Here is a 23,591-nt window from a genome sequence, read left to right on the forward strand (position 1 = left end):
CAGGGTCTTCTCTGTAGAAGAGCTGGAGCTGCTGCTGCTGCTGCTACTTGAGCTGGAGCTATTTTTCCTGCGGCCTCCACCCATAATTTTTCTTCTCCAGTGCCGTTTGTGCCTTACCCTTTTGCTGCTACTGGAACTACTGCTAGATGAGGATGCTGTGGTTGTGGTGGTCGAAGTTGAAGCCTCTGTTGTTGTGCTGGTGGCTTCACTCTGGGGCAAGTAGATCACGCATAGGACCAAGAGGATACACCCCAATAAAATCGTTTCACTTCTCATGTTGATCACTTCGGTTGACTGATAGTTTTTCAACGAGTTGTCGGCGTTTTTATAGCGAAGAGACTAACCGAAAATTGGCCTTAGATTTTGCGTATTGACAAAGGTGTTTTTTTGTAAGTACGCAAAAAGAATTTGCAACTAGAAAATTGGCAGCAAAAGATTAATAAATCATTTGCGAGATATGTTTAAAATTCTTGCTTTATTTAGCCAGCTGTTGTTTGGCTTTATTCTTTACTTGATGGAACATATCAAGCAAGGCCATGTTTGTATTATCTTGCATTATTCTCAAATATTAATTTCAAGCTTTTTCATTGTATGAAATTTGATAATATTTATAATTATAATAATATCCAAGCTAATATAATTGTAAATTCAGGTTTTTTGTTTTGCATGGAAAGCGTATAATTTCTGTTTATTGGCTAATTTTTGTCGCTTAACAAAATATATGTATGTTAAATATCGAATGCTATTGCACATTCGTTTAAAATATGATTAATACCAAAAAAAATTTTTACTATAATTGCGGATAGTTACATAAGTGTACGATAGGTGTGAAAATGACGACATTCTATTCAATCATAATGATGGTAGCCAGATTTGTTGAGCATTACGTCAGGCAACAATTATATTGATAAGTGATAATATTATCCTTCGACCACCTTCTATGACCAAAGGTTGATGTTCTTGTGGCTGTCTTGTCCGCAATTACTGGCGTAGTTCTAATTTGCCACATTAGCATTCGCATATGGTAATGTACCATCCGTTGGAGATGGTCTCTTATCGACACATTCGGAAGGTTTTCCTTTCTAATCACATTTTCCTGACCTGCCTACTGGCAAGTAAGGCAGGAGGATAACCAAATCTTTCAGAAATCTCTAATTGAACACATGGAGTAATTTAGTCAGTATAAATATTATTGTATTGCTTGATAATACCTTATGGAGACGACATGAAGTTGTTTAACAGGTTGGAATAAGAGATTTATTATTTATTTAATCCATTAATTACTAAATCAAATATGCAGCTTATGTGGCAAATAGATCTGAGATCCGAGAACACCTTTTAACGTTGTAAATACTTGTTCTAAAATCTGTCATCGAGAGCGGCAAGAAGAAAGTGAAAAATGTAGAGATGGAGACAACACGAAACAGTTAAAATAACAAGAAATGTTCGCTAATCGCATTTGTCAAGACTCCTTTCGTGGCTATGAACACAATTCCCGGGGGGAAGGCAGCATTTAAACGAAATTACCCCCAATTACGAGTATTTTTGGAAGAAAAAAGAGAGAGAAACGCATTAACATACAGTCGGAGAAAAGGAGAGCGAGAGAGAGAGAGAGAGAGAGAAAGAGAAGGTACATACATTAAGAAGTGACCTCAATCATTTGTTGTTGATAAGCGCAGCAGGAGTCGCTAGTAAGAACTACTCGCGATGCACAGCGACAGGCAAAAGCTGTCGCTGTCGACAACGACGACGATGGCGACAGACACAACAAGGACACACGCAAGGATAATAAAGCAAGTCGGTTGGTCATAAATCAATGCGAAGTACGGCGCAGCACAGAGCACAGTAAGGAGCAAAAGGTCAGCACCAGTTTTGGTTCCATCCTTGTCGCGAGACGCAAAAACACGACCACTCTTGCAACTTTATAGTTGAGAATTGCGCAAGATTTATGGTAGAATCTGATGAAGTCGTCGCTCTCAAACAAGAAACAAAAGCAGCAAATACAGAGCTTCAGTGAGCGTCAAGTTCAAGAAGATTGACTGAAAAAAGAACATTCATTTCCGATACGAAGATTGAATTCTCAGCTTGGCGCTTCAAGTTTGAGCGACAATTGATGGAGGTTAGATATAACCCCGATGGTAAAGGAGAACAAAAAACTGTGTAAAACCTTATAAGGTTTCACTGTACAATTCTTTATATCGAAGAATTCTTCAATATTGTTGAACAAACTTTGCCAAATTAAAGCTCGTATTAATAATAAGTCAAAACTATGTAATCATAACCGGGTAGTCCATAAGCCTATGCTGATGGAATGCAAAAGGAAAAAAGAACTTTGTTAATTTCCTGTTCAGCGTAAGGAAGAAGGATTATGCCTTCAATTAAAACTTACTGGGAAAAAGCGATTAGGCAGCCAAGCGTCAATGGCCACAAATCAACTTTTACATTAATTCGTTTTGGTAAAAAGAAAGATGAAAGTTGACATCGCGGGAAGAGCGGAATAAGAAGGCTCTTGAATGAGTGACAGATAGATAGGCAGACATTCAGACAAACAGACGGACAAAGAGGACATGCTTCAAATATTTAGGGCGTGAGGCGAAACAGAGTGTAAAACAAACTTGTCAAGTGGTTAGAGGGCAAGAGTTAGAGAAACCAGAAAGGGAGACACGGAGAGAAAGGGATTGAGGATGGCTTGTAATCTATTTAAAGTGAGTCGCGGCCACTAAAACTCAATTAACCCCGTTTGACGGAGCACCAGGCAATTGAAAAAGACAGAGACAGCAAGCGCAACAAGCGCAAGAGCGAGATAGAGACGGAGAGGAATAAAAAGAAATACGAAATCAAGGCAAAAGATTACAAACGGAAATGGTTGGCCAACCATTGAGTGACCCATAGATGGTATGGGAGCTCAGCATTTTTCACTTAAAACCGCATTGATACTCAATTACTAGTGTATGGGTTGCCAGGTTGCAGGATTGTTGAGTTGGCCAGTTGCTCGCCAACTCTGAGCTTTTGCAAGCTTTCCACTCAGGAGAAGCAGCGAGCCCAAAACAAACGCCGCATCGCGTCGGCGGATGTTGAGCACAGGAAAGCGGAAGCACTTTGCAACGGAAATGAAACATCAATTAAAGTCGCACACTGCCAACGCCGAACGTGCACTGTAGAACGGGCAATGGCGAACGGTGGCAACCCTGGCAGATGCCGAAAAATATATTGCTTTTGCGTCCAACTACAACCCAACATTCTTAATCCTTGTGGTGGATGCCACAGCCCTCGAAACAGTCCACGAAATGCTGTCCTTGTGTCTGTTGTAAGTTTTTCTCAAATCTCCCAATGACTGAGCCCATTTCTCTGTTAGATTGCCGTTTAATTGTAACTATGGCAATTGCAGCACACAACCACACAGCCAAATGCTCCTGAAGTGCTTGCACTTTAATATAACTCTTGTTTACTTATTTATAATTACTTTCTTTAGAGTCTCATTCTTTTTCTCTACCCATTTTTTCCATTCACAGCTTACCGAACGCCTTGCAAAGATAGCCGGCCTGAATAAGCGTCATGTCGAGGATCCATTGCACACGAATTCGAGCAGCTTAGCGGGCAGTCGTATGAACTCTATACCCAATTCGCAGTTGAATGTGGACCTAAAGGCTTTGGACAAGATAGTGACCAGCCTGCTGGAGCAGCAAAGCGGTGGCAACAGTAAAGCCACCGCAAATCTAGAGGCCGGCAGCCGAACACCGCCCGTGCAACGAATACCGTCAAAGAAACTCAACCGCTGGCGTCCGCTTTCCCGCTCAGTGCACAGTTTTAAGCGAGGCGATGCCAGAGACTATTCGGCTGGCAACTCCACCCAGTTGCAGGAGTGCAGCGATATGCAGGCTGCGATGGGAGCACAGCACTCGCACAGCAACATGCCCACCATTATGGAAAGCAGCGCTGGCAGCCCGACCCCCAACAATGCCCAGCAACTGACGCACAATCCGTGGACGGCTTCACTCGAGCGCACTCCGGGTGCGGTCAGAAATGTGCTGCACAGCATCAGCCAGGCCGCGAATGTTCCTTTGGCCGGGTCAGGCCCTGTCCCGGAGGATCAGCTCAATCTTACACAGAACTATGTGGGCTGATTGACATTAAATTATACTAGCATCACGTGTATATGCCTGTAATTGTAGTCACTCTCGAAAGAGTTATAGCCGTTACCCATTAAAAAAAAAAAAAAAACTATATTATAAAAATATACCGTAAAAAAAAACAAAAATAAATCGAAAACTATATTTGGTATATCGTAGCTAGGACCCGATTACGAAAGCCGTTTATTACTAAATTTGTAGTTATTATTACATACATATATCAAAAATCTCTTCAAAATTATGTTTGCTCTTTTCGATTTGCGGAATCGATTTCCTTCTAACCTATGCGTAATGGGTAGAAAAAGTTGATGAGTTGAACCACTTTATTCTATTTGATTCCATTTTCTACTATTATCCTGACAATATGGACTACAATTATTAGACAGCTTTAATCACTTGCAGTTCATGTTGGTGAGCAAAGCTTAATTTTAAATATCAAATAGTAAGCACATCCAACTGAAACCAAGAATCACTTACGGAATTTCTTTATCAAATTCTTATAATGTTGTGACCCACGAGTTAATTTTAAGCCTCGCAAGGGCAAGTGGTAAGTGTCGGGGAAGCCTAGTCAACAAATGTCAAATGGCTGGTACTGTAACACTTAATAATTTTGAGGAGCAATAGAAGGACTTAAGAGAGGCGCCCAAAAGAGGGCCACTCAACGTTGACGGACGACAATTTTTGTGTGGCTGGTGTCTGTATCGCTGTCATCATCAGAGACTCAGACACAAACTGGCCGGCTGTCAGGGACAGGGATTGCACATAATGACCAAGCTGCTTCAAGTTGTCTGACCATTGCGGTTGTCGGGGAATGATGACGAATAAATTGGCTGGCTTGTAGGCGCACATTAAAAGTACCTGCCATTCAATTGCTAGTGACCGTTAATTAAAGTGAATAAAATGTATGTCAGTTGAGAGTACCTTTGTTGCTCTGAAAATGCTAGAGATTAAAGCACAGATGAATGGGACAATGACCCTCATTTATCTATATAAATACAAGTCATGCATATACTAAGCACTCTCTGACTGCAGGGTATCAACAGATCTCCTAAGGCTGTCGGACTGCCAAAAAGGCAGTTTAGCTAGCTGCTTTTAAGAATATGCATGTGAGTCACGTACTCGAAGTTCGCTTTATTGATGGGCCACTCCGGAACGAGAAGGAGTTCAGGAATATATAGTACAAGCTAATCAGGTCTTCAAGTGCCCGCCATTATATTGATCTGAATGCTTTTATAACCCACTCACCTGTCGCTCCATGACGCCAGACAATTGTTCGCGCTCCGAATTGCGATAGTATCCGGTCAGATTGGCACCCAGTCGCATGGTCACCTCGTAGCGCGTCTTGCCACTACGTGCCGCATTGCGATTGCTTTTCAGATTAAAGTAACCGGAATTTGCGTTCGAATTGGATCCGGAGCTGCTGCTGGTGGTGGAGATGAAGCTGCTGGCGCCGTTGATGTCAAATTCGCATGCACGATGGCAATTATTGGCGCTGGCATTACCAATGCATCCTGCGAAATAAAAACCGATTATGTAAGGTAACTGTGCGTTTATCACTAAAGTACGACGTCAAAGTAAATGACGGTCTATTATTAAAGAGCAGATAGCTTAGGTTTTATGGAATTCAAGCATTTACGCACAAAAATATTTTGCATACGGTCGAATAGGGTCAACGATGAGGAATAATTTAATAATGCTAGCTGCCAGGGTGAGAAAAATAGGGTGAGAGGACTAAACTGCATTGACATAGTACCGCAGCCTTAGCCACACAAGCAGTTTAAGACTTTCGACAAAGCGCTTCGAGGACTCTAAAAATGCAATAAGAGACATTACAGCGCACGAAAAATGTTTGAAATGTTTAAGGAGATTGCCGAACATACGCAAAAAAAAAGCCCTCGTCCGGCAGCATTTCGCTCGTGACCTACATTTGCTATGCATTTCCCACCTGACCCTTGGCAAGCAGAGCAAAAGCGAATGTCAAATTCGATGACATTGCCATTCTGCGGAGAGCTCACCTGGCCAAGGGACGGATTATTGTTCTTACAGCAGAACATTGTGTAAGAAGTTTTTTGTTTATTGCATGCTATCAAAATGTCTGCTCATCATTTATTAAAATAACTTCCTGTCGCCAAACACACTATGAAGTCTATTCAATAACAATTTCGGCAGTTTCATTCACATCAATAATCTTGATGATAAACAAGAAATAATTGTTGCATACTTTTAGACAGATATGTGTAAATAGCACCACACATATTGATGATATGATTGCATACCTTTAGGCTGAAAGTTAAATGAGTTAGAGTGCTGCATACGCAGTTAATGGATAATTTAATCAACTACTGATATTCTAAGACGCTGGCGATTTATTAGGTACGATTTAAAATTGATATTCTCATGAAAGCTTCAAGTAAGTGAATTTGTTTGCGACTCAGAGCATGCAGTGCTGTTGCAATATTTGCTCGAGTTTTACTCATTGTTGCCTGTCACTTGTTGTCATTGTTGCGGGTTTGGCGCGCTCGCTACAGTTGCAGACTTTGCTGGCGCTGCAGCAACAACAACAAAGTCAACATTGGGCGTGCCAGTCCGCCCAGTGACAACCTTTCCACTTGCCGGTTAAATGACGCGACAAAGTCTGCACTTGACAATACCCCGGTCCTGCCGTGTCCTGCCTCAACCCATACTCGCTGTGCTCATCAACCCTATCGCTCAGTCCCTTTACAGAACATTTTGTGTGTTGCATGCCTCTCAGCGGGCATCGAGTGCATTTTCAATGCTTAATTATTTCCTTAATTAAATTTGCTTGCCGAGCTTCGTTTTCGTTTTCCTCCATTTTTTTGCGTTTTGCATTTTCAGTTCGTTGTTTCTTTCACTCTGTCTGTCTCTCTGTCTGCGTCTTCACCTATCTATTTTGCACTCCTTCCCATTGAATTGATGTTTTTCAGATGCACATGCTCCGTTTGCATTCCTTATTGCTTGTAATGTCTGATTAAATTTTTTCGCTTTCTATGGGGTTCACTTACCCTGGGTCGTCTCGTTGATTTCTGGTATTTCACATTTGGTGCCCTTATAGCCTGTAGGACAGTGGCACGTTATGGCCGCATCGCCGATGTGCCTGTAAATCAAATAAAATGAATTTATTCACCAGAATCGATTGAACTTTATCTGCTTTTCAAATAACAATCTGTTGTTCTTGAGAATTTCTTTTAAATTCTGTATATATACATATGTGGATATTGCCATAAAGTCTAGTATTTTATGTTGTGGTAATTAAAATTTGAAAAGTTTATCTTATTATTTATATTGCAGACTATTATTCTTTATTTCAGCAATCTGTGCATCTTGAAGCTCATTAGGCTTTACACTGCAGGCTCTGGCCAACTGGGGTTGCGTATTTTTTTGATGACTCAACTTACTTGCAAGTGCCGCCGTTTTGGCAAATGTTCGTATGCGCATCCGTGCATAGTGGACCATGACCACAGTCGCTGCCACTAAAACCAGGGAAGCAGGCGCATCCATAAGAGCTGCAGTAAGATGGAAAAGAAGATAAGAATGTGATTCATTAGTACTTTGGTAGTGATGTTTATTTTTATATTTCCTAAGTTTATAAATATAAACTGTCAGCTGAAAGAGACAAGATCCTGCAGTAGTTGTCAAAACAGGATATCTTATTTTATTTGGCATCAAATTTCAAAAGTATTTTTCTTGTTATTTTACACAATGTTATCAATTGTAATAATTTAGAAACGCTACCCATGGGGAAGAAGCGTATTATAACTTTGAATCCATCTTCGACCCTATAAAGTACATATATATATATATTTGATCAGCCGATATAATATAGCCATGTTCGTTTGTCCGTATGAGCAACATCTCAGAGACTATAAGGGGTAGAGATATAATTTTTATTCGCCACCACTTTTTATGTTTGCACCCAGCTTCAGATGCACTTTCGCCCCGCACATAGAATAAGAAACGTAATTTTAAAGTTAAAGCAAATATAATAATTGATTCCTGAAAATTTGGTTCCGGTATATTTTGGATTCCATGGTATATTTTGAACGTAGTAATATCGCAGTAATACACCAAATACAGCCTTTGGTATATTTTTAGGGTTATTGTGGTATATTAATTTGGTATAATTTGAAATTCACAATGGGTAACGGGTGTCTCACAGCCAAATTAGGTTTGTTACTTGTTTTGATGATGGTTCGGCCTTAGACCTTTGTGATCTTATAAAGTTTTCAACTTTCAGAACCTCGATTGAAATGACAATGGATTATTATCAATTATGTATGGTAGTGCAAACTTTTTGAAGTATCTCTGTACACATGACGGCTTACAAATTTTCGGAAGGGAGAGCGTTGTGGTACGTGTTTAACACGAGTTTTTTATATTTGCTGAAAAACATCATTAGAACTAAATGTTAAGGTCAAACACTTAACCCAAGGCAATAATTTAAATATCTTGGCGTCAAGGATATGCCAGACAAACACGAACACTCACACGCATAGAGGAAAAAATATGGGTGGACAGAAATGAGGCCTTGAGAATTCTTTGCGCACTTATTAAGTTCAATTAAGAGCAAACAAGTACTAGAGGCCGAGAAGTCCTTGAGCTTGAGCTCACGTCTGCTCATTAATGTAAACGACAGTGTAGAAGCTGAGGACTCTTTGGCGAGTCTAAACTTTTACCCATAAAATGTTATTAAAAGACAAAACACAATAGGACACTTTAAGCCAACTTTAACCATAGCACACAGAGAGTGCAAATAAATTAAATATCAACATGCACAATCACTTTTTTATTGTAAATATTTATAAAATAAATGATATTTCATTTAGCTGGCTAAACAGTTTAATTAGATTTTGCCATCATGTCAATTAGAATTGGAAGCATGACGGCAAATTGCTTTTCGGCGTTTTAAATCACAAAAATTAATTCACGCTAACAAAATATTCGTGTTGACAATCTAATTGGGACTCCGAGCTTAGCAAAAGATGACAAAAAAAAATACGATGAAGTCAAATTATTGCCGGCGCGAATAAACGACTGCATGATATGCTGCACTAGACTCAGACTTCAACAGCTCAGTAATATTCTGAATAATATTTGGTAATTTTGAGAAGTTTAAATATTAAAATATATATGGATGCATGAAAAAAGCTCGTTTTGTATATTTTAATTATAAAATTAGTACTTAATAATAATATAGGGTATAAAAAGGTCGCCTACTATATGTGCGTTGAATAATGGCGCATCCTTTGCCATTTGTTTCACTCCCCATTTAAATGTCTGTTTGTCTGTCTGCAGCCTCGTCGCTCGTTTTTCAGCGCCAAACAATCACAATTGCTGTTGTGTTTTGTGCCATGCGTCGTTGACACATGTCAACAGAAATTAATTTTTTAGAAACATTTTGAAATTGTCGAGAAGAAATTTGGGGAAATTAAAGCCTGCCTATAAATGTACAGCAATTTCATTAGAACTCCCGCTAGTTGCCGCGACTATTGGCATATGTGTATTCATATAATTGTTGTATCTCTCTTGTCATCAATTTGATGTTAAGTATTCAGTTTGTCCGTTGAGTTGGATACAAGTTTGCAGATATCAAAACGACAAAAAACATAAACTAATTGATCTGCTATTAACGCCATGGGCAATATACATTAGCTGATAGTAGCATATGTCAATATTGAATGTATGTTAAGTATACGCCGTGTTGGCCACAAGCAATAAAAGAAACTTTTTCGCTTTCTTTTTCTCAGTTTTTTTTTTTTATGTTTGCGCCTAAAACTTTAACGAAGAGAACGAAATCAAAACGTGCCCAGGGGTGCGACAAAAACTGGTAGAACTGTGCTGAACTCGGAGACACTTGGAAAAACTTTTGCTTTTCTTTTGTGTTGCAGAATAACATTCACTTGGATTTGTTGGACTTTAATGGGCATTCTTGATGCGTGTTGGGCATTCAGTACAACAACCAATAAATTCTCATGGAAAAGCCGAGCCAACACTTGTTGTATAATCGTATTGAGGGATCGAGAGGTGTTTGCAAGCTCTTTTCGTTTTTCTGGTTAGTCATAAATTAAAAGCACATTTCGTTGTCTTTGAACTGCTTTAAGCAGCAGAGGCTTTTGTTGTCGTTAGCTATTTATCATATGTACGTATGTAAGTAGTATGTATGTAAGCAGTATCTATGATATGTACATACATGAGCCATATAATATAGAATAAGCTCGGGACACGCCCATTGTTGGGGCCACACATTGACCTAGTGCTGTTCGCTTGTTGTTGTTGTGCATCTCAAGTATATATGTAAGTAATTGTGCCTTTGTCTAGCGGAAATTAATTGCCTCTCTGGTGTTCAGTGCTCTGGCATCTGCGGTGCTATTGCGACTGCGATTACAAGACCCTTCGTCCTTCCCTGCGCATGGACCTTGCATGTCCTGCCGTTTGTGACGGAAGCGCTTGCCCCTAACAAATGCCGCATGTTTGGTCTGCTGACCAACAAAACCAGCTGACCGAAATAGTCGAATCGAAAAAGATGTAAAAAAAAACTCATTCGTGAGATATCAATTTAGAACAACTCGTCTATACTCTATAAAATAAATCTAAATTTCACGCGGAATACAAATTAAAAACCTCTTGAAAAATATTTTAAAATATCCTTCAATATATGTACATATATATGAAGTGAAGTGAAAGATAGGGTATCAACAGAACAGAAGCTATTCAAAATGCAAAGTCCTATCTCTTTCAATGGTTTTTGCATTTTTTACGATTCGTTGAAAATCACCTGCAGCTGTTTGTCCATGTGTTGCAGTACTTCTGCATATTTTTGGTATTTTTTCCTGTTTTTGATCATTTTTTGTTGAGCGAACGATTTAAATTTTTTTCACTAGACGCACCAAAATTTGCATTCTTTTCTTGCTCAATTTTTTTTTTGTTTTTTTGTTATTTGTAGTTAGCTGGAGGCAGTCTTCTATTGTAAATAAAAATTAAATATATTGAGCATACGCCATGTGCGGCACGTGCAAGCAGAATTCAGAAGGCATTGTTTTGATTATGATATCGACCCCAATCGTTTTAGGTCTTCGTATTTAAATTCATTTAAATTCCAAAATGCAGCTCAACAATTAAAATAGCGTGCCAAAAGCTGTTACAATTTTATGGGCCGCCACTCAAAAACTGCTGACAGTTAAGTGCTGACTGTTGAGCAGCAAAAGCACAGTCTAGAGTTCAAAGGGCAGGGACTCCAAACCTTTCTCTTGGCTCTGCTGAGCTTCTGCTTATGACAGAAATAACTAATAATTTCCATGATGCACATACATACAGACTCCTTGGATGTATTTGTGTGTATTCGTAGTTGCCTGGCTGCCAATAGCGCCTTGCCTCATGCGAGGAAAGAAACTTGCGACAGTAGCCAACATTCTCTCAGTGAGTTGCACTTATGACTAACCGACAATAACCAGACACATGCTGAAAGGCTGCTTTGATTTCAATGTACACTGAGAACAGATTATCAGCGAAAACAGCCTTGATCATAACCAAATTCAGGAATCCAAAAAACTGTTATTGTAATATAATATGTTCTTAAATTCACGACTTTAGCACAAAATTACGTTTGCTATTCGATTTAATTCGACTTGCGAAGCTTCTGCCTTCGTGGCGTGAGGTCGAAAAACTTATATTTCTATTTTCGTGGAAAGCTCAACCAATTCATCTTTGCAACTTATTCACAATTATGCTAGCTACCAAGAATTTGGTGCAGTGCAGTTTAGCTTGAGGGGCTGTCAGAGATTCGTTAGTTGAATTTTTGACAAACAGCCAAAAAGCATTCTAGGAGTTTGAGAAAATATGAAAAGCAGCCAGTTGTATCTCAAATGAATGCATGCAATTATAAAATGTTCCGAGAAGCTAAAACGGCGACAGGGGTCTTGGTCTTGGGTCACAAAATAATTTACATTTGAATGGAGAAAATATATTTTATTATAAATAGTATGTATCTGCCGCAATTTAAGAAGAGACATTATATGCAATAGCTATTATAAGCCATATGATCCATAATTATATACTTTAAACCTTAATGATCTTCATCAAAGCAAAGGTCAATCCGCCATTAGACCAAATGAAAATTTTTTGTTTTACAACATAGAGATAGATTTTCTTTGTAAACTCGTATACAAAAGTGAATCACCATCCTGCAGAAAACTCATGCTCCTAAAAAAATGAACCATATACGCACGCGGCAGAAAAAGGAAACGCAATGGTAAATTACAACAAATTGGTTTACGTTTCAATGTGTGTACTGACGAACAAATAAAATTTTAGCAGCTCTGAAAAAGAGCTTGAAAAATAAAAGGTTTTTCGTTTTTGTTGTACTACTTTTTCTATTCACCTAATGTAATCAAATTAAATGCCATTAAATTTGATAGCTTTTTTCTGCGGATAGGTGTGCACATAAAAATGTGTATGTGTGTGTGTGTGAGTAGGTGTGTGTGTAGGTGTGTGTGTGTGCGTAAAGGGGTAGCGAGTGTAGCAATTGTTACCGATTGTTACGGTAGCCTTGCGGCTCCTCCGGTTTTTTTTTATGGCTCGACAATCGTAAAAATGTTGTTAAAAAATAAATTTGAATTTGCATTTTTATGGTTTTATCTTTTGTATATAGAAATTAATTTACCACCATTACAAATACTGGAAATTAAATTGCTGGAGACTCAGTGAAAAACAAGTTGTGAGTGTTTCTGCTGACAGGAAAGACACGTGCAAGTCTCAACCAAAATAAAAATATACAAAAATAACAGCAGCCAATTATAATTGTAAAGTTTTTGGCTGACAAACGAGTTCAGGTAAGTTTTTTCCGTTTTTTGTTTGCCCCAAAAGGGAACTTGGCAGCTAAGAATGAACCACATATGGCAAAAGTAAGCACACAGGAAAATTAAAAATGAAACTCCCACAAGAGTTGAGAGGGCAAACTTTTAATTGAGCAAGGAGAGATGGAGACAGAAGGTGAGATGCAGATGTAGATGCAGACGAAGATGGAGATGGATATGGATATGGATGGAATAAGAAGAGGAGGCGACATCAGTCAGATGATGTGACAAAGACAGGTCAAAATTTTGGGCAAACAAAAGTTAATTGCAATATGCAGAGCACCTGCAGCCATTTGAATCCCCTTTGACCTGTACCTCCTCCGACTTCAAGAGCATGCTCTTGCCTCAGCTGCCACCTCTTCGACTTTGGATAAATGACAATGTTTGACAAGGCAAACAATACACAATACACGCATTCTCATATGACGGGTGACTGGCGACTGGTGAAAGGTGAATGGTGAATGGCGAATGGTAGCCAGATGCGAATGACACTGACACAGTTGCCACCGAGTTACCGAGTCACCAAGTGGATGCCAACCGACTCATTGCACATGCAACGCCCACAACATTGCCATCCTTACAACGCCAACAGCGACAACAACAGCAACATCAACGACCATCCCCCTGGCACGCTGTATCACTGTTTGCTCTTGCTCTGAACCTGATCTCATTTAACGCAGTCGGTCTGTTTACCCAACTTGCTCCGGCAGCGGCTACGCTTTTTGTTATTACATGCGAAAAATACGAAAACTCCGAGGCGAACACTCGTTGCACGCTACATGCTGCACGCAGCACGCAGCACGTTGCACATGGATTGCCGTAAGCTGCACCAGCTTCCCACACCTCCTCCGCACTGTTGGCCGCTCTGTTCATGTGACACACAATTTGCCACCGCTTGAACGTGGCCTAATTTTAGTTTTTCTCTTTTGTTGTTGTTTTATGTTGCTCAACTGATTGCTGACCTGCTGTCAAGGTTCACCATTGACAGCTTGACGGGATCCACGTGCGTGTATCCTATAAAATTGCACTCATTGCTATCGCAATTCCAGTGTCTTCTATTACAGGGTATAAGCTTGCAGTATTTTATTCCCTTGGTTGTTTTAATACTCGCTGCTCATAAAATACAAGGATATTATAACATTGTGCCTGCAGGAAATGTATGTAACAGGCAGAAAAAGTTATCTCCGAGAATATATTCTATATATATATTCTCTATTAGGGTCAACAGCCGAAGCCGAAGCATCATCAGAGACTATAAGAGAAAGAGAGAGCTATAATTTTTTTTCGACATCACTTGCTATGTTTGCACGCAGATTATTTGAGTTTTTGGGCAATAGGGTCTTTGTTGCTTTGTTGATAAACTAGTATATTTTGTACTGTGGTATATTTTTTACTCTATTACAATATCTTCGTATATATTAAATTTCATCCTTCTGCATATTTTAGTATTTTTTCAGTATATTTGCAATATATTGGTATAATATGGTTTTATTGAAAATCGACAACGGGTATCTCACAGTCGAGCATACTCGACTATATCTTTCTTTCTTGTTTGTTGTGAGCATGTAGCTTCAAAAGTTAACGAAATTAGTCTGTGATTGGTCAAAGTAAAAAGAAACAAAACTATAACAAAAGACTTTCTTTTTTGTTGAATTTCTGGAATTTCTCAGGAATTGCGAATTCGTAGTTCTTCATTTACTATAATTTTTGAATTTTAGTATCGCAGGTTAAAAATTTCTAGAGAAAATAACATACCAGAATCTTTAAGGACTATCAAGATGGATTTTTAAATAATAAGCTTCCTTTGTAAGTAAGGTACAAACATAAATTTAGCAATCGTAATGAATAACATTTGTCTTTATTCAATTATTCTCCTCAAATTGGCTATTAGTACGCATCCTTTTCCCAATTTAAACCCTTAAAATATATTCAATTCCACTTTCAACTAACGCAACGCTCAGAGATCTGAAGGAGAAAAAGGCTTGGGAAAGAACCCGCATCAGTTCGATATGAAATCCTCTTTGTTGCGCCTCAAAGCGAAAACTTTTTCAATTAAACATTTCTTCTTAAAAATACAGACACGCACAGACAACTCTTAACAAAAAAGCCAAACTAAAAGAGAAATCCCTTAAAATGACTGTTGTATACCCTTCACTGAATTTTCAAATATATTTTTACCCAGCACATAGTCTATTGAAAAAAGAATGTTAACTGATTTTCTTGTTTCAATTAAACTAAAATTTTATGAAAGAATGGTAGTGTGCTTAAGTAAGAACTTATTAGATTATGTTATTCCATTTCATTTGCAACATTCATTTCACTTTTTCGTAGAGTATTAAAAGGGAGCGTGAGTCAAATGGGTTGAAAACCATACAAAATATTTAAACATAAATTGTTTGCAGCTGAATGGAACTTTTGCGGTGAAGTGCAACAGATTTATGCAAACCGAAAAACTGATGCATGCATATTCTCAATCGGCAGTGCCAACAAACAAATGTGTAAAACAAATTGCTTTTGTTGATATGATATTTTTGATGTTATTTTCCTGCTTTATTTTTTGTAGCAGACGCTGAAGCAATAGCAGCAGTAACAGCAATTGAAAATTAAAACGCATTGCCAACAACCAATGGCTGGTCAATTGTTTATTGCTTATTGTTTATTGTCCTTGTGGATACTTCTGAATTGCCAAAGGAATGAAAGCAGATCGACGCCAGCCAGAGGACTAGAGCTGTAAGGAAGCCAGTTAGCCCCGCAGGCATTTTAAATATTTTAAGCTAACTTTATTAGCAATAAAATGAACTCTGCTGGCAACCACTTGTAATGAGGTGGCAATAAAAACAAAGAATTTAAATTGCATCGCAGTGTCAATAGCTACAGGACGATTCTTAAATTAAATACAAGAAAACATAAGCAAAATCAAAATAAAATGCAATTAGTGGTTACTATGAAAACTCAGCATCAAATCTGTTCAATGCATTTTCATTTTTTTCATTCTCAGTATTCATTTCATTTAGATATACATTAATATATTCATATTAAAGAGAAATGCTCTCCACATATAAGAAAGTTTCATCTTTCTCTAGTTGATGTCGCTTATTAAAAGTTTAGAGGCAAACGCTAAATGAGCGCGGTAGTAAAAATTAAATTAATAAACAAAAAGAAGCAAAATAACGAAAGGAAAGAAAGTCTGTCAAGTATACGCTCTGTGGTCCCCTTTCTTTCTAGCAGCTCTTATCATTCGACATTTTAAAAACGTTATGCATTTTTTCGCACATTTATTAAACAAAACACGCAAAGGACGAGCATCATAAAAATGCAATGAAAAATTGTGCGACAAGCACTGATGGCACACATGGAAACAATGATGCGGGGAGAGAGAGGGAAGGTGTTCAGTTCGGAGAGGTAGGTTAGAGTCTGTCGACTGGTAACAGTTGTGGGGGCTTCAAGAGGAACTTCAGATACTTGACGACGCGATGCCAGCTTGAGTTGCTCTTGTTTTGTTTATCTTACCCACGTAGAGTGGAAGACAAGTCAGTGCCTCATTTGCCTTGGCTTCGTAATTAACTTACGAGTTAAGACCAGAAGTTAGCAGGGAGCTGCTACGTGTCTCTCACGAAGGGGCACCGCTGTCTCGCGTTGGGCTATCGGAGGCTGTCACTTTTATATTAAATTTCTAGGCAACAACGCGAACACATTTCGCTTTCATTTTGACATTAATATTAATATTCAATTAGTCAGCCAGCGTGTTGGCCCTCCGGCTGTCCAATTAATGTTAATTATGCTAAGTAGGCCAGGCCACTTGCATGTTTGCCTTATTTTCCGCGCAAATTGCTTTCGAGTTGCCTCAGTTTATTTTTTGATCAGGCTCATAAATCCAGCTCCCAAATGTATTAAATTGATTTGTCTTGTCGCCTTCTCGCTCTTTATTCTATTTGTTCCTTTATTGTATCATTGCCAGTCGTCCTAAGCGCTGTTAATTGCCTTTAAATTGTCAAATTTGCTGGCGTTAAAATTCAAATTAACAAAAGCAATTGAAAAAGTTCTTCGATTCGCCCCAGAGCATGTTTTGTTTATTATGCTAATTGAGTTAGTGCCTTCACGTCCTGGCGCCTTCTTGAGGGAAATTCACGCCACACTCAAAAGAATGGGGTGGGGAAAGTGGGAGGGCTGGCTGGAAAAGAGGTGGAAAACTCATTGTTCTTTTATGTAAATTCATTTATTTTAGCCAACTAGCAAATCTACCTTATTTATAAGAAAATCCAATACGATTTTATTTAGAGTAAGGCATATTTTAATGTATTTAAATTTGAATGAAAAATGTTATCTTCAAATAAATGCAAATCTTAATTTGCGCCAACTTGTCACTTTGTCAGTTTTCTTAACTTTCGTGTGATTTTAAATATGTTTTTGATGAAGGTTTCATTAGTTTTATGACAAGGTTGAGTACAGTGCTCAGAGAGCATTAGTATTCCCTAGGTAGACACTGCTTTGCCAGTCTGTGTGCTCTCACTCTTATCTCCTGAATCTTCACTCCTGTCATTCTCTTTGGATCTCTAAGGCATTGTCGGCACATACGTACACACGCAAGCGGCATTAGTTTAACCTTCATAAATGGTAGCCAATGCCAAACAAATGATATTGCTTTTAGCCAACTCGGCGCACATTAGCTCCTCCGCTGCTCGCATGTGCTGCCATTTATAAGTCATGCCCGAGAACTGTATACGTGGTGGCCAGAGAGACAGAGAAAGGGAGAGAAGAGGAAGGAGGGCCGCAGGGAGAGCGGTCTCAGAGCAAGTGCACCTGTGTCCGGGTGCCACGCATATTTAAGCACACCAAAACTTTTACGCCTCACAACTTTTGGTCGAATGCTTCATTCTGCTCCCTCGCTCGCTCTTCGCGCATTCACTTCTGTCGACTGTTGGTGATTTCGAAATTGAGTTTTCTTTCGGTTCCGGTCAATGCATATAAACTGGGCCAATGGCAATGCCAATCGTGTACTCTCTCAACAGTCGCGCACCCAAAATCACGGGCATCTAACCATGCAAACTGTTAAATGTTTGCATATCAATCTTTGCTCTTCTTTCTCTTCGCTTTCTATTTCAGACTGTGTTTCGTGGTTCTAAGGGGTTTGGGGGATCTGCTTCGGCTTCCGTTTATGTATTTCGCTTGAAATTCAAATACAGATTCAGATGGTGGCAAAACGGTACAACTGTTTGGGGCCTTTCAGCCTAAACCAAGTGGGAGCCATACATTTTGCAATGTTCCAGTGGCTGACGCTGATGTTGCTCTTGCTTTTGCTGTTGCTGTTGCCAAATAACTTTCATTTCGCTGTGTTTCGTTTCCTGGTCTCCAGAGTATTACCGAAACCCCCAAAACCCCAAACAATGAAAGGCATTGCCAACACATTTGCGCCAAAAAAGGGGGCAAAAAACAATGAAAATAGTGAAAAGAAATAAGAACGATATATTCAAGACAATTTTCACGATGAGATATCCTTTTTTAAATTCTTCAACTACAAATTTTTACATTTTTGTATAAGGCAACACAAATGTAAATATGAAATAACTGACCCACATCTTAAATTGCTATTTAACAAAATCACCGCGAATTGCTTAATTCCAAACAAAAACAGGGTATCCCAAAACGGAACAAAAGGGTTTGCAAAAAATTTTGCATACGGTAAAAAAGCCAATTGAAAAGTAGTAACAGCAACTTCAGTCAGCTGCATTTCCTCAGGCAATTCTCTACCTTTTTACTCACAGACATTTTCTAAAAAAATAACCTCAGCAATTGAGTTTGACATACATGAGAGTTCGTGAAGCTGACGGAGAATGGCTTGGGAAACGCTGCGACATCTGGCAGGACTTGACTTGATGTCAAAAACTTTGTACAACAACACTTCTGAGAAACCTTTTCACCTCACATATTGATTACAGGTTATAATATAATTTTGAGTCTCATTCATTAACATCGCTTACGAGTATAACATCTCCCATCACTATAAGGTTATATGTATATATGACAAACATCGAAATTATATACATATTGATGTTTCTTTTCTTTTACTATTACGACTTGTGAGTGACTGGTAATTTGCACAGAAATTATAAATTGAAAGCATATTCTATAAATTATAAATGGAATGAAATGCCAATCTCGCCAACTTAAACAAACTATCGAATGAGGGCTTAAACTGGCGATATATTTAGAATTCCTTAAACACTATACTCCCATTTAGACCAATCGCTTGTATTATGCGATTACATGATGCAATTGTTTACACCAAAACATTACGTCAACAGCTTTTAAGGGTTCATGAAAAAGAAGAAGAATATCAAGGGCAATAGTAACGAATCAACAGAAAATGCGCAATTTAATAAATTATGTGACACTAAGGGCATTCAAAATATATAAGTTTGTATAAATTTATTTTATCATTCATTAATTGACTCTGCTTTTTTCCGTTTTGCATCAAATTATGAAACTCGTTCTGCAATGATACAAAGTTGTCAATTTGATCATATTTCTGTACAAAGGGTTTAATTTAATCGTCTTGGCGATTTTCTTTAAAAATATTCTGAAACGGTATCTCAGTCTATTTCATTTATTTTTGTTTTACGGTCATATATTCAGAATCATTGTCGCATCATCAATGAAGCGTCTCAATTAGCTGTCTCTCTCTTAGGGAATGATGAGATGGAAAGTTCTACTTAACGGAAAGTTTCAATGTGCAGACCAGTCCGAACAGAGTATAATACAAACTACCGAATATATCAAATACAGTTCATTTGAACTATTACTTACCTGTAATCAGCACTAGCGTAGCAATTGCCGAGGAAGCGGCACTGCAACGTATTGCATTGCGATGGCTTTACTTCGTGCTGCACCTCATAGGTGATGTTGAAGCCATAGACATCAAGCAGGCGATCGAGCGCCCGCAGATGAGTGCCGTCCAGTGAGGACATGGTGAAGCGGATCTCCAGATACTGGCTGTTGAACTGCATCCAAGTGACCTGCGTTACATCATCTTCGGTCAAGGTGAACACCCGATGGGCGGGCACCTTGAAGTCATCTGAATAATACATGTACTCGGTGAATTTGAGACCGCCGAGCACATAGAGTTGCGTTAGATAAACCACAATCGAGACGTTGCCTTGGGCTGTCGTCGGCAATTCGGAGGCGTCAATTATCCAAACGCATTCGATGGGCGTGGCAAAGCGATTTGGGAAATTTGGCGTCTGTATGAGGCCATAGCGTGACTTGAGCAGACCACCACAACCAGTGGAAGAGGAAGACGATGACAAAGAGGAGGATGATGAAGAGGAAGATGAGGAGGAGGAAGGGAAAGAGCTGCTCCCGTCCGATGCATGCTCAGCAATGGCGAAAGCATTCAAGGCAAAGTTGTGCTTGGCAGCGGGAAAGGGAGGCGGAGGTGGCAGCGGAACTGCGGGCAGGGAAAACTTTTGATCCACATTGCTTTGGCGCTTTTGGCGCGAATGATACGCGTTGTAGTTGTGTAGTTGTTGCTTTTGTTGCTGTTGATGTTGATTTGTTAACAATGTTGCCACCGGCAGCAGCATAAACAGCAGCAATGTCGTTGATATCCTGACGGTTGTCAGTAGCGACATTGACTTGGCTTTTGTTTTGTATTCTCTTTCACTATACTTGTAGTTCGACTGCGTCGTCATCTCCTACTTCGGCTGGCGTCTCCTGCAGCTCTCGCCTTATCATTTGGCCCACGTTAAACATGCAGCACGGTCGCAAGCTAGTTGAGTTCTCGTTGCAGCTACACTTGTTGTTGTTGCCACGCCACAGCAGCCACTCATTGACTGTGGGTCAACTGTAAGCAAGAGAAAGAGAGGGAGAGAGGTGGATAAAGAAAATAGAATATGAAATTTTTAGCAAAAACCGTTTTGACAGATGTCGTTTGCATTTGAATAACTGCTGCTGTCATCCCCAATGCCGAATCCCCTCTTGAGTTCCTACTCCACTAACACTAGCAAATCGTAAACTGTCAGCGTGAAAAAGCAATTTAAAAATCCACTAAAAACGGAGCCCACTGGCACGCATCAATCATGGCTGCCGTGAAAGCGTGTATGCTCATAAAACAAAGGCCCCAAAAATGCTCCGACACTCGAGCGCTTTTCTTTGTCAACTTTCAAATTGTTTTCCCATATTTTGTTGGACTTGTGCTACCCTCCATTCTCTGTTCTCTGTCCGCTGTACTCCATTCTACACTCTCACTCCCCTCCGGCACTGCTCCTTTTTTTCATTTTGAGGCAGCCTATGCTCAAGTCTCACCATTTGCTATCGCACATTTGGCTGCGGGACATTCAGAGTGCCAAATTGCCAAAGCTCTTCAACTGGTTGACTTTTGTAGTTTTTGTGGCGCTTTAGAGGCAGATTTGCTTTACTCAACGGAAGCTCCCACTAAGAGGCAAAAGGCCTGAAGCAAAATAAACCACGACACCCAGTCAGAGCATCATTTCCACACGAAATGAAAAACTCTGTTTGGGATGAGAAAACTGTGCTTACCATAATTTAATTTCTTTAAGTTAAAACTAGAATTTGACGACACTACAAATTTGCATAAACTGAATAACTAGTTGACAATAAAGACAACATTTTAAATTGATGCTTCTTTCAAATGAGAATGAATTGACTTTAATATGCTCTCTACTGATTATTGCAAAGAGATGAATGCATTTATAATTGAGTTTCGGCTCTACGCTACTGATATGCGATATTTCTTATTAATTCGATTATATGTTTATAACAGGCATAAAATAAAGTTTGTTTTGAGGCAATAATTGCACATTAAGCAATGCATCGCATGCAAATTGTATGAATAATGAGAATGGCCACAAACTATATTTGACCATTGACACAAATCAAATTAGACATTCACAGCAGTCAAATATATGATTCGCTGCAAATTATTTGTGGCTCAAATGTCATACGAGCATTATGTTTGCATACTGGAAATACAGAAATTGTTGGCAACGTTGGGGCTCGGAATTAGAGTTGGGGTAGTTATGAGTATTTCGAGTCAAAAGTGTGAGGCTTAGCAAATAACTAAACCTTCGCTGACAATATCCGTCTAAATTTAACACAACTTCTGGTACACATTACGTATACGACGCGTGAACTTTAAGACAACGCGTCGTCAAAGTTGGCAGAAAGGTGGATAAACTTTTGTTGCTGCCACTGCCACTGTCACTGCTTCGTGTGCTAACAAGTTTAATCAAATGACAATGTCGTAACACGTGCATACTTTGGAGCACCCAAAGGCCGTAGATGTCCCCAGGCTAAGACAAGTTTTCGCTGACAATCCCAACAACATTCACATGTGAGCACGCAAAATCATAGGCACTTCCTTCCACCCTCCTCGTCTCGCCTAATGCTCATCCTGGTGTGCGTGAGCTGCGCGATTTTTACTTTCAAATTGCTTTAGTTACGCATTTTAAGCATAATGAATATTTTTTTCCTTTTCTTATTTTAGCTCTTGGCATGCGCATTATGTGCTTGCAAAAAGTTAATTTACGCGCTACGTCATACATTTAATCTTGCGAGAGTTTTGCCCTAAAGTTATTACATTCGATAAGGAGAGAGATATTCCTTAAGGCGATAACACACACACACAGACGTCAACGACCTTTTTTTTAAATTAACTAATACATCGAGTAAGGCGACATTTAAGTCATCCAATACAAAAAGAAATTTAAAAGCGTTGCATTCTTCTAGGCGGCTAAATTGAACAACCTCAAACAAATTTTACCCATTCTTACTTGATAGATGAGCGAAATTTTTGACATTCGGAAAAGCTAAATATTTCGCAAGTTCCACATACTTTAGCTTTATGACCCTAAATTTGAAACGGGAGTGGTGAAAAACAATAAATGTGTGGCCACGCCACTGAATCATTCGCTTATTAAATAAATTAAATTATTGAAAAAAAAACAGATGAACTCACATTATTTGCTTATTTCTATGGCCACAATACTCAAACAAATTTTAATGCAACTTGGTTGCAACAATTTTTAAAATTTTAAATTTCAAATACAATTCATTAAGTCCACAGCTTTTATTAGTCCTATTTTATATTTTCAAGAAAATGTCTATACCCGCATTATTTTAAATTTTGTTTATTTATTCTTCTTTATGTTTGATCTTACTTTGCCGATATGAGTTCGGAATAATGGGTTGTCAATTTTTTAGCATGTGGAACTGCTGATTTGACATTCTCATAAATTCTAGTGTATGGACACTCTTATAAATTTATTTATGCTAGGAATTATCGAACAAAATAACGCCGCAAAATTTGGCCCTTTTTTATACCCGCTACCCATAGGGTAGAAGGGTATTATAACTTTGTGCCGGCAGGAAATGTATGTATCAGGTAGAACGAGGCATCTCCGACCCTATACAGTATATATATTCTTGATCAGCGTCAACAGCCGAGACGATCTAGCCATGTCCGTCTGTCCGTCTGTGTGTCTGTCCGTCTGTGTGTGGAAAAAAACATGGTTTTGCGCATGTGGGAACAAGGCTAAAAGATTCAAACATCAAATAGAGGTAGGGATGCAGAATT

General features: G+C 38.9%; 2 protein-coding genes across 7 annotated transcripts in view; one reads left to right on the forward strand and one right to left on the reverse strand.

Moving 5' to 3' along the window:
* The window catches only part of LOC132783611 (uncharacterized), a 36,451-nt gene extending 32,151 nt beyond the window's left edge, over positions 1–4,300 (forward strand). For 2 of the 3 annotated variants that reach the window (XM_060788884.1, XM_060788886.1), the window contains one exon: positions 3,513–4,299. In XM_060788884.1, coding sequence (XP_060644867.1) covers positions 3,513–4,124 — 612 coding nt within the window. In that variant the 3' untranslated portion in view covers positions 4,125–4,299. Of the gene's footprint in view, positions 1–3,512 lie in introns of all 3 variants that reach the window. The other variant, XM_060788885.1, reaches the window with a different exon arrangement.
* Positions 1–23,591, reverse strand: part of LOC132783610 (uncharacterized) — a 177,997-nt gene that overhangs the window by 72,904 nt on the left and 81,502 nt on the right. For all 4 annotated transcript variants that reach the window (XM_060788880.1, XM_060788881.1, XM_060788882.1 and 1 more), the window contains 4 exons: positions 19,805–20,840; positions 7,547–7,654; positions 7,154–7,245; positions 5,376–5,641 (listed from right to left, as the gene is read on the reverse strand). In XM_060788880.1, coding sequence (XP_060644863.1) covers positions 5,376–5,641; positions 7,154–7,245; positions 7,547–7,654; positions 19,805–20,688 — 1,350 coding nt within the window. In that variant the 5' untranslated portion in view covers positions 20,689–20,840. The remainder of the gene's footprint in view (positions 1–5,375; positions 5,642–7,153; positions 7,246–7,546; positions 7,655–19,804; positions 20,841–23,591) is intronic.

The sequence above is a fragment of the Drosophila nasuta genome, chromosome 2L (genome assembly GCF_023558535.2).
Source record: "Drosophila nasuta strain 15112-1781.00 chromosome 2L, ASM2355853v1, whole genome shotgun sequence".
Taxonomy (NCBI): Eukaryota; Metazoa; Arthropoda; class Insecta; order Diptera; family Drosophilidae; genus Drosophila; species Drosophila nasuta.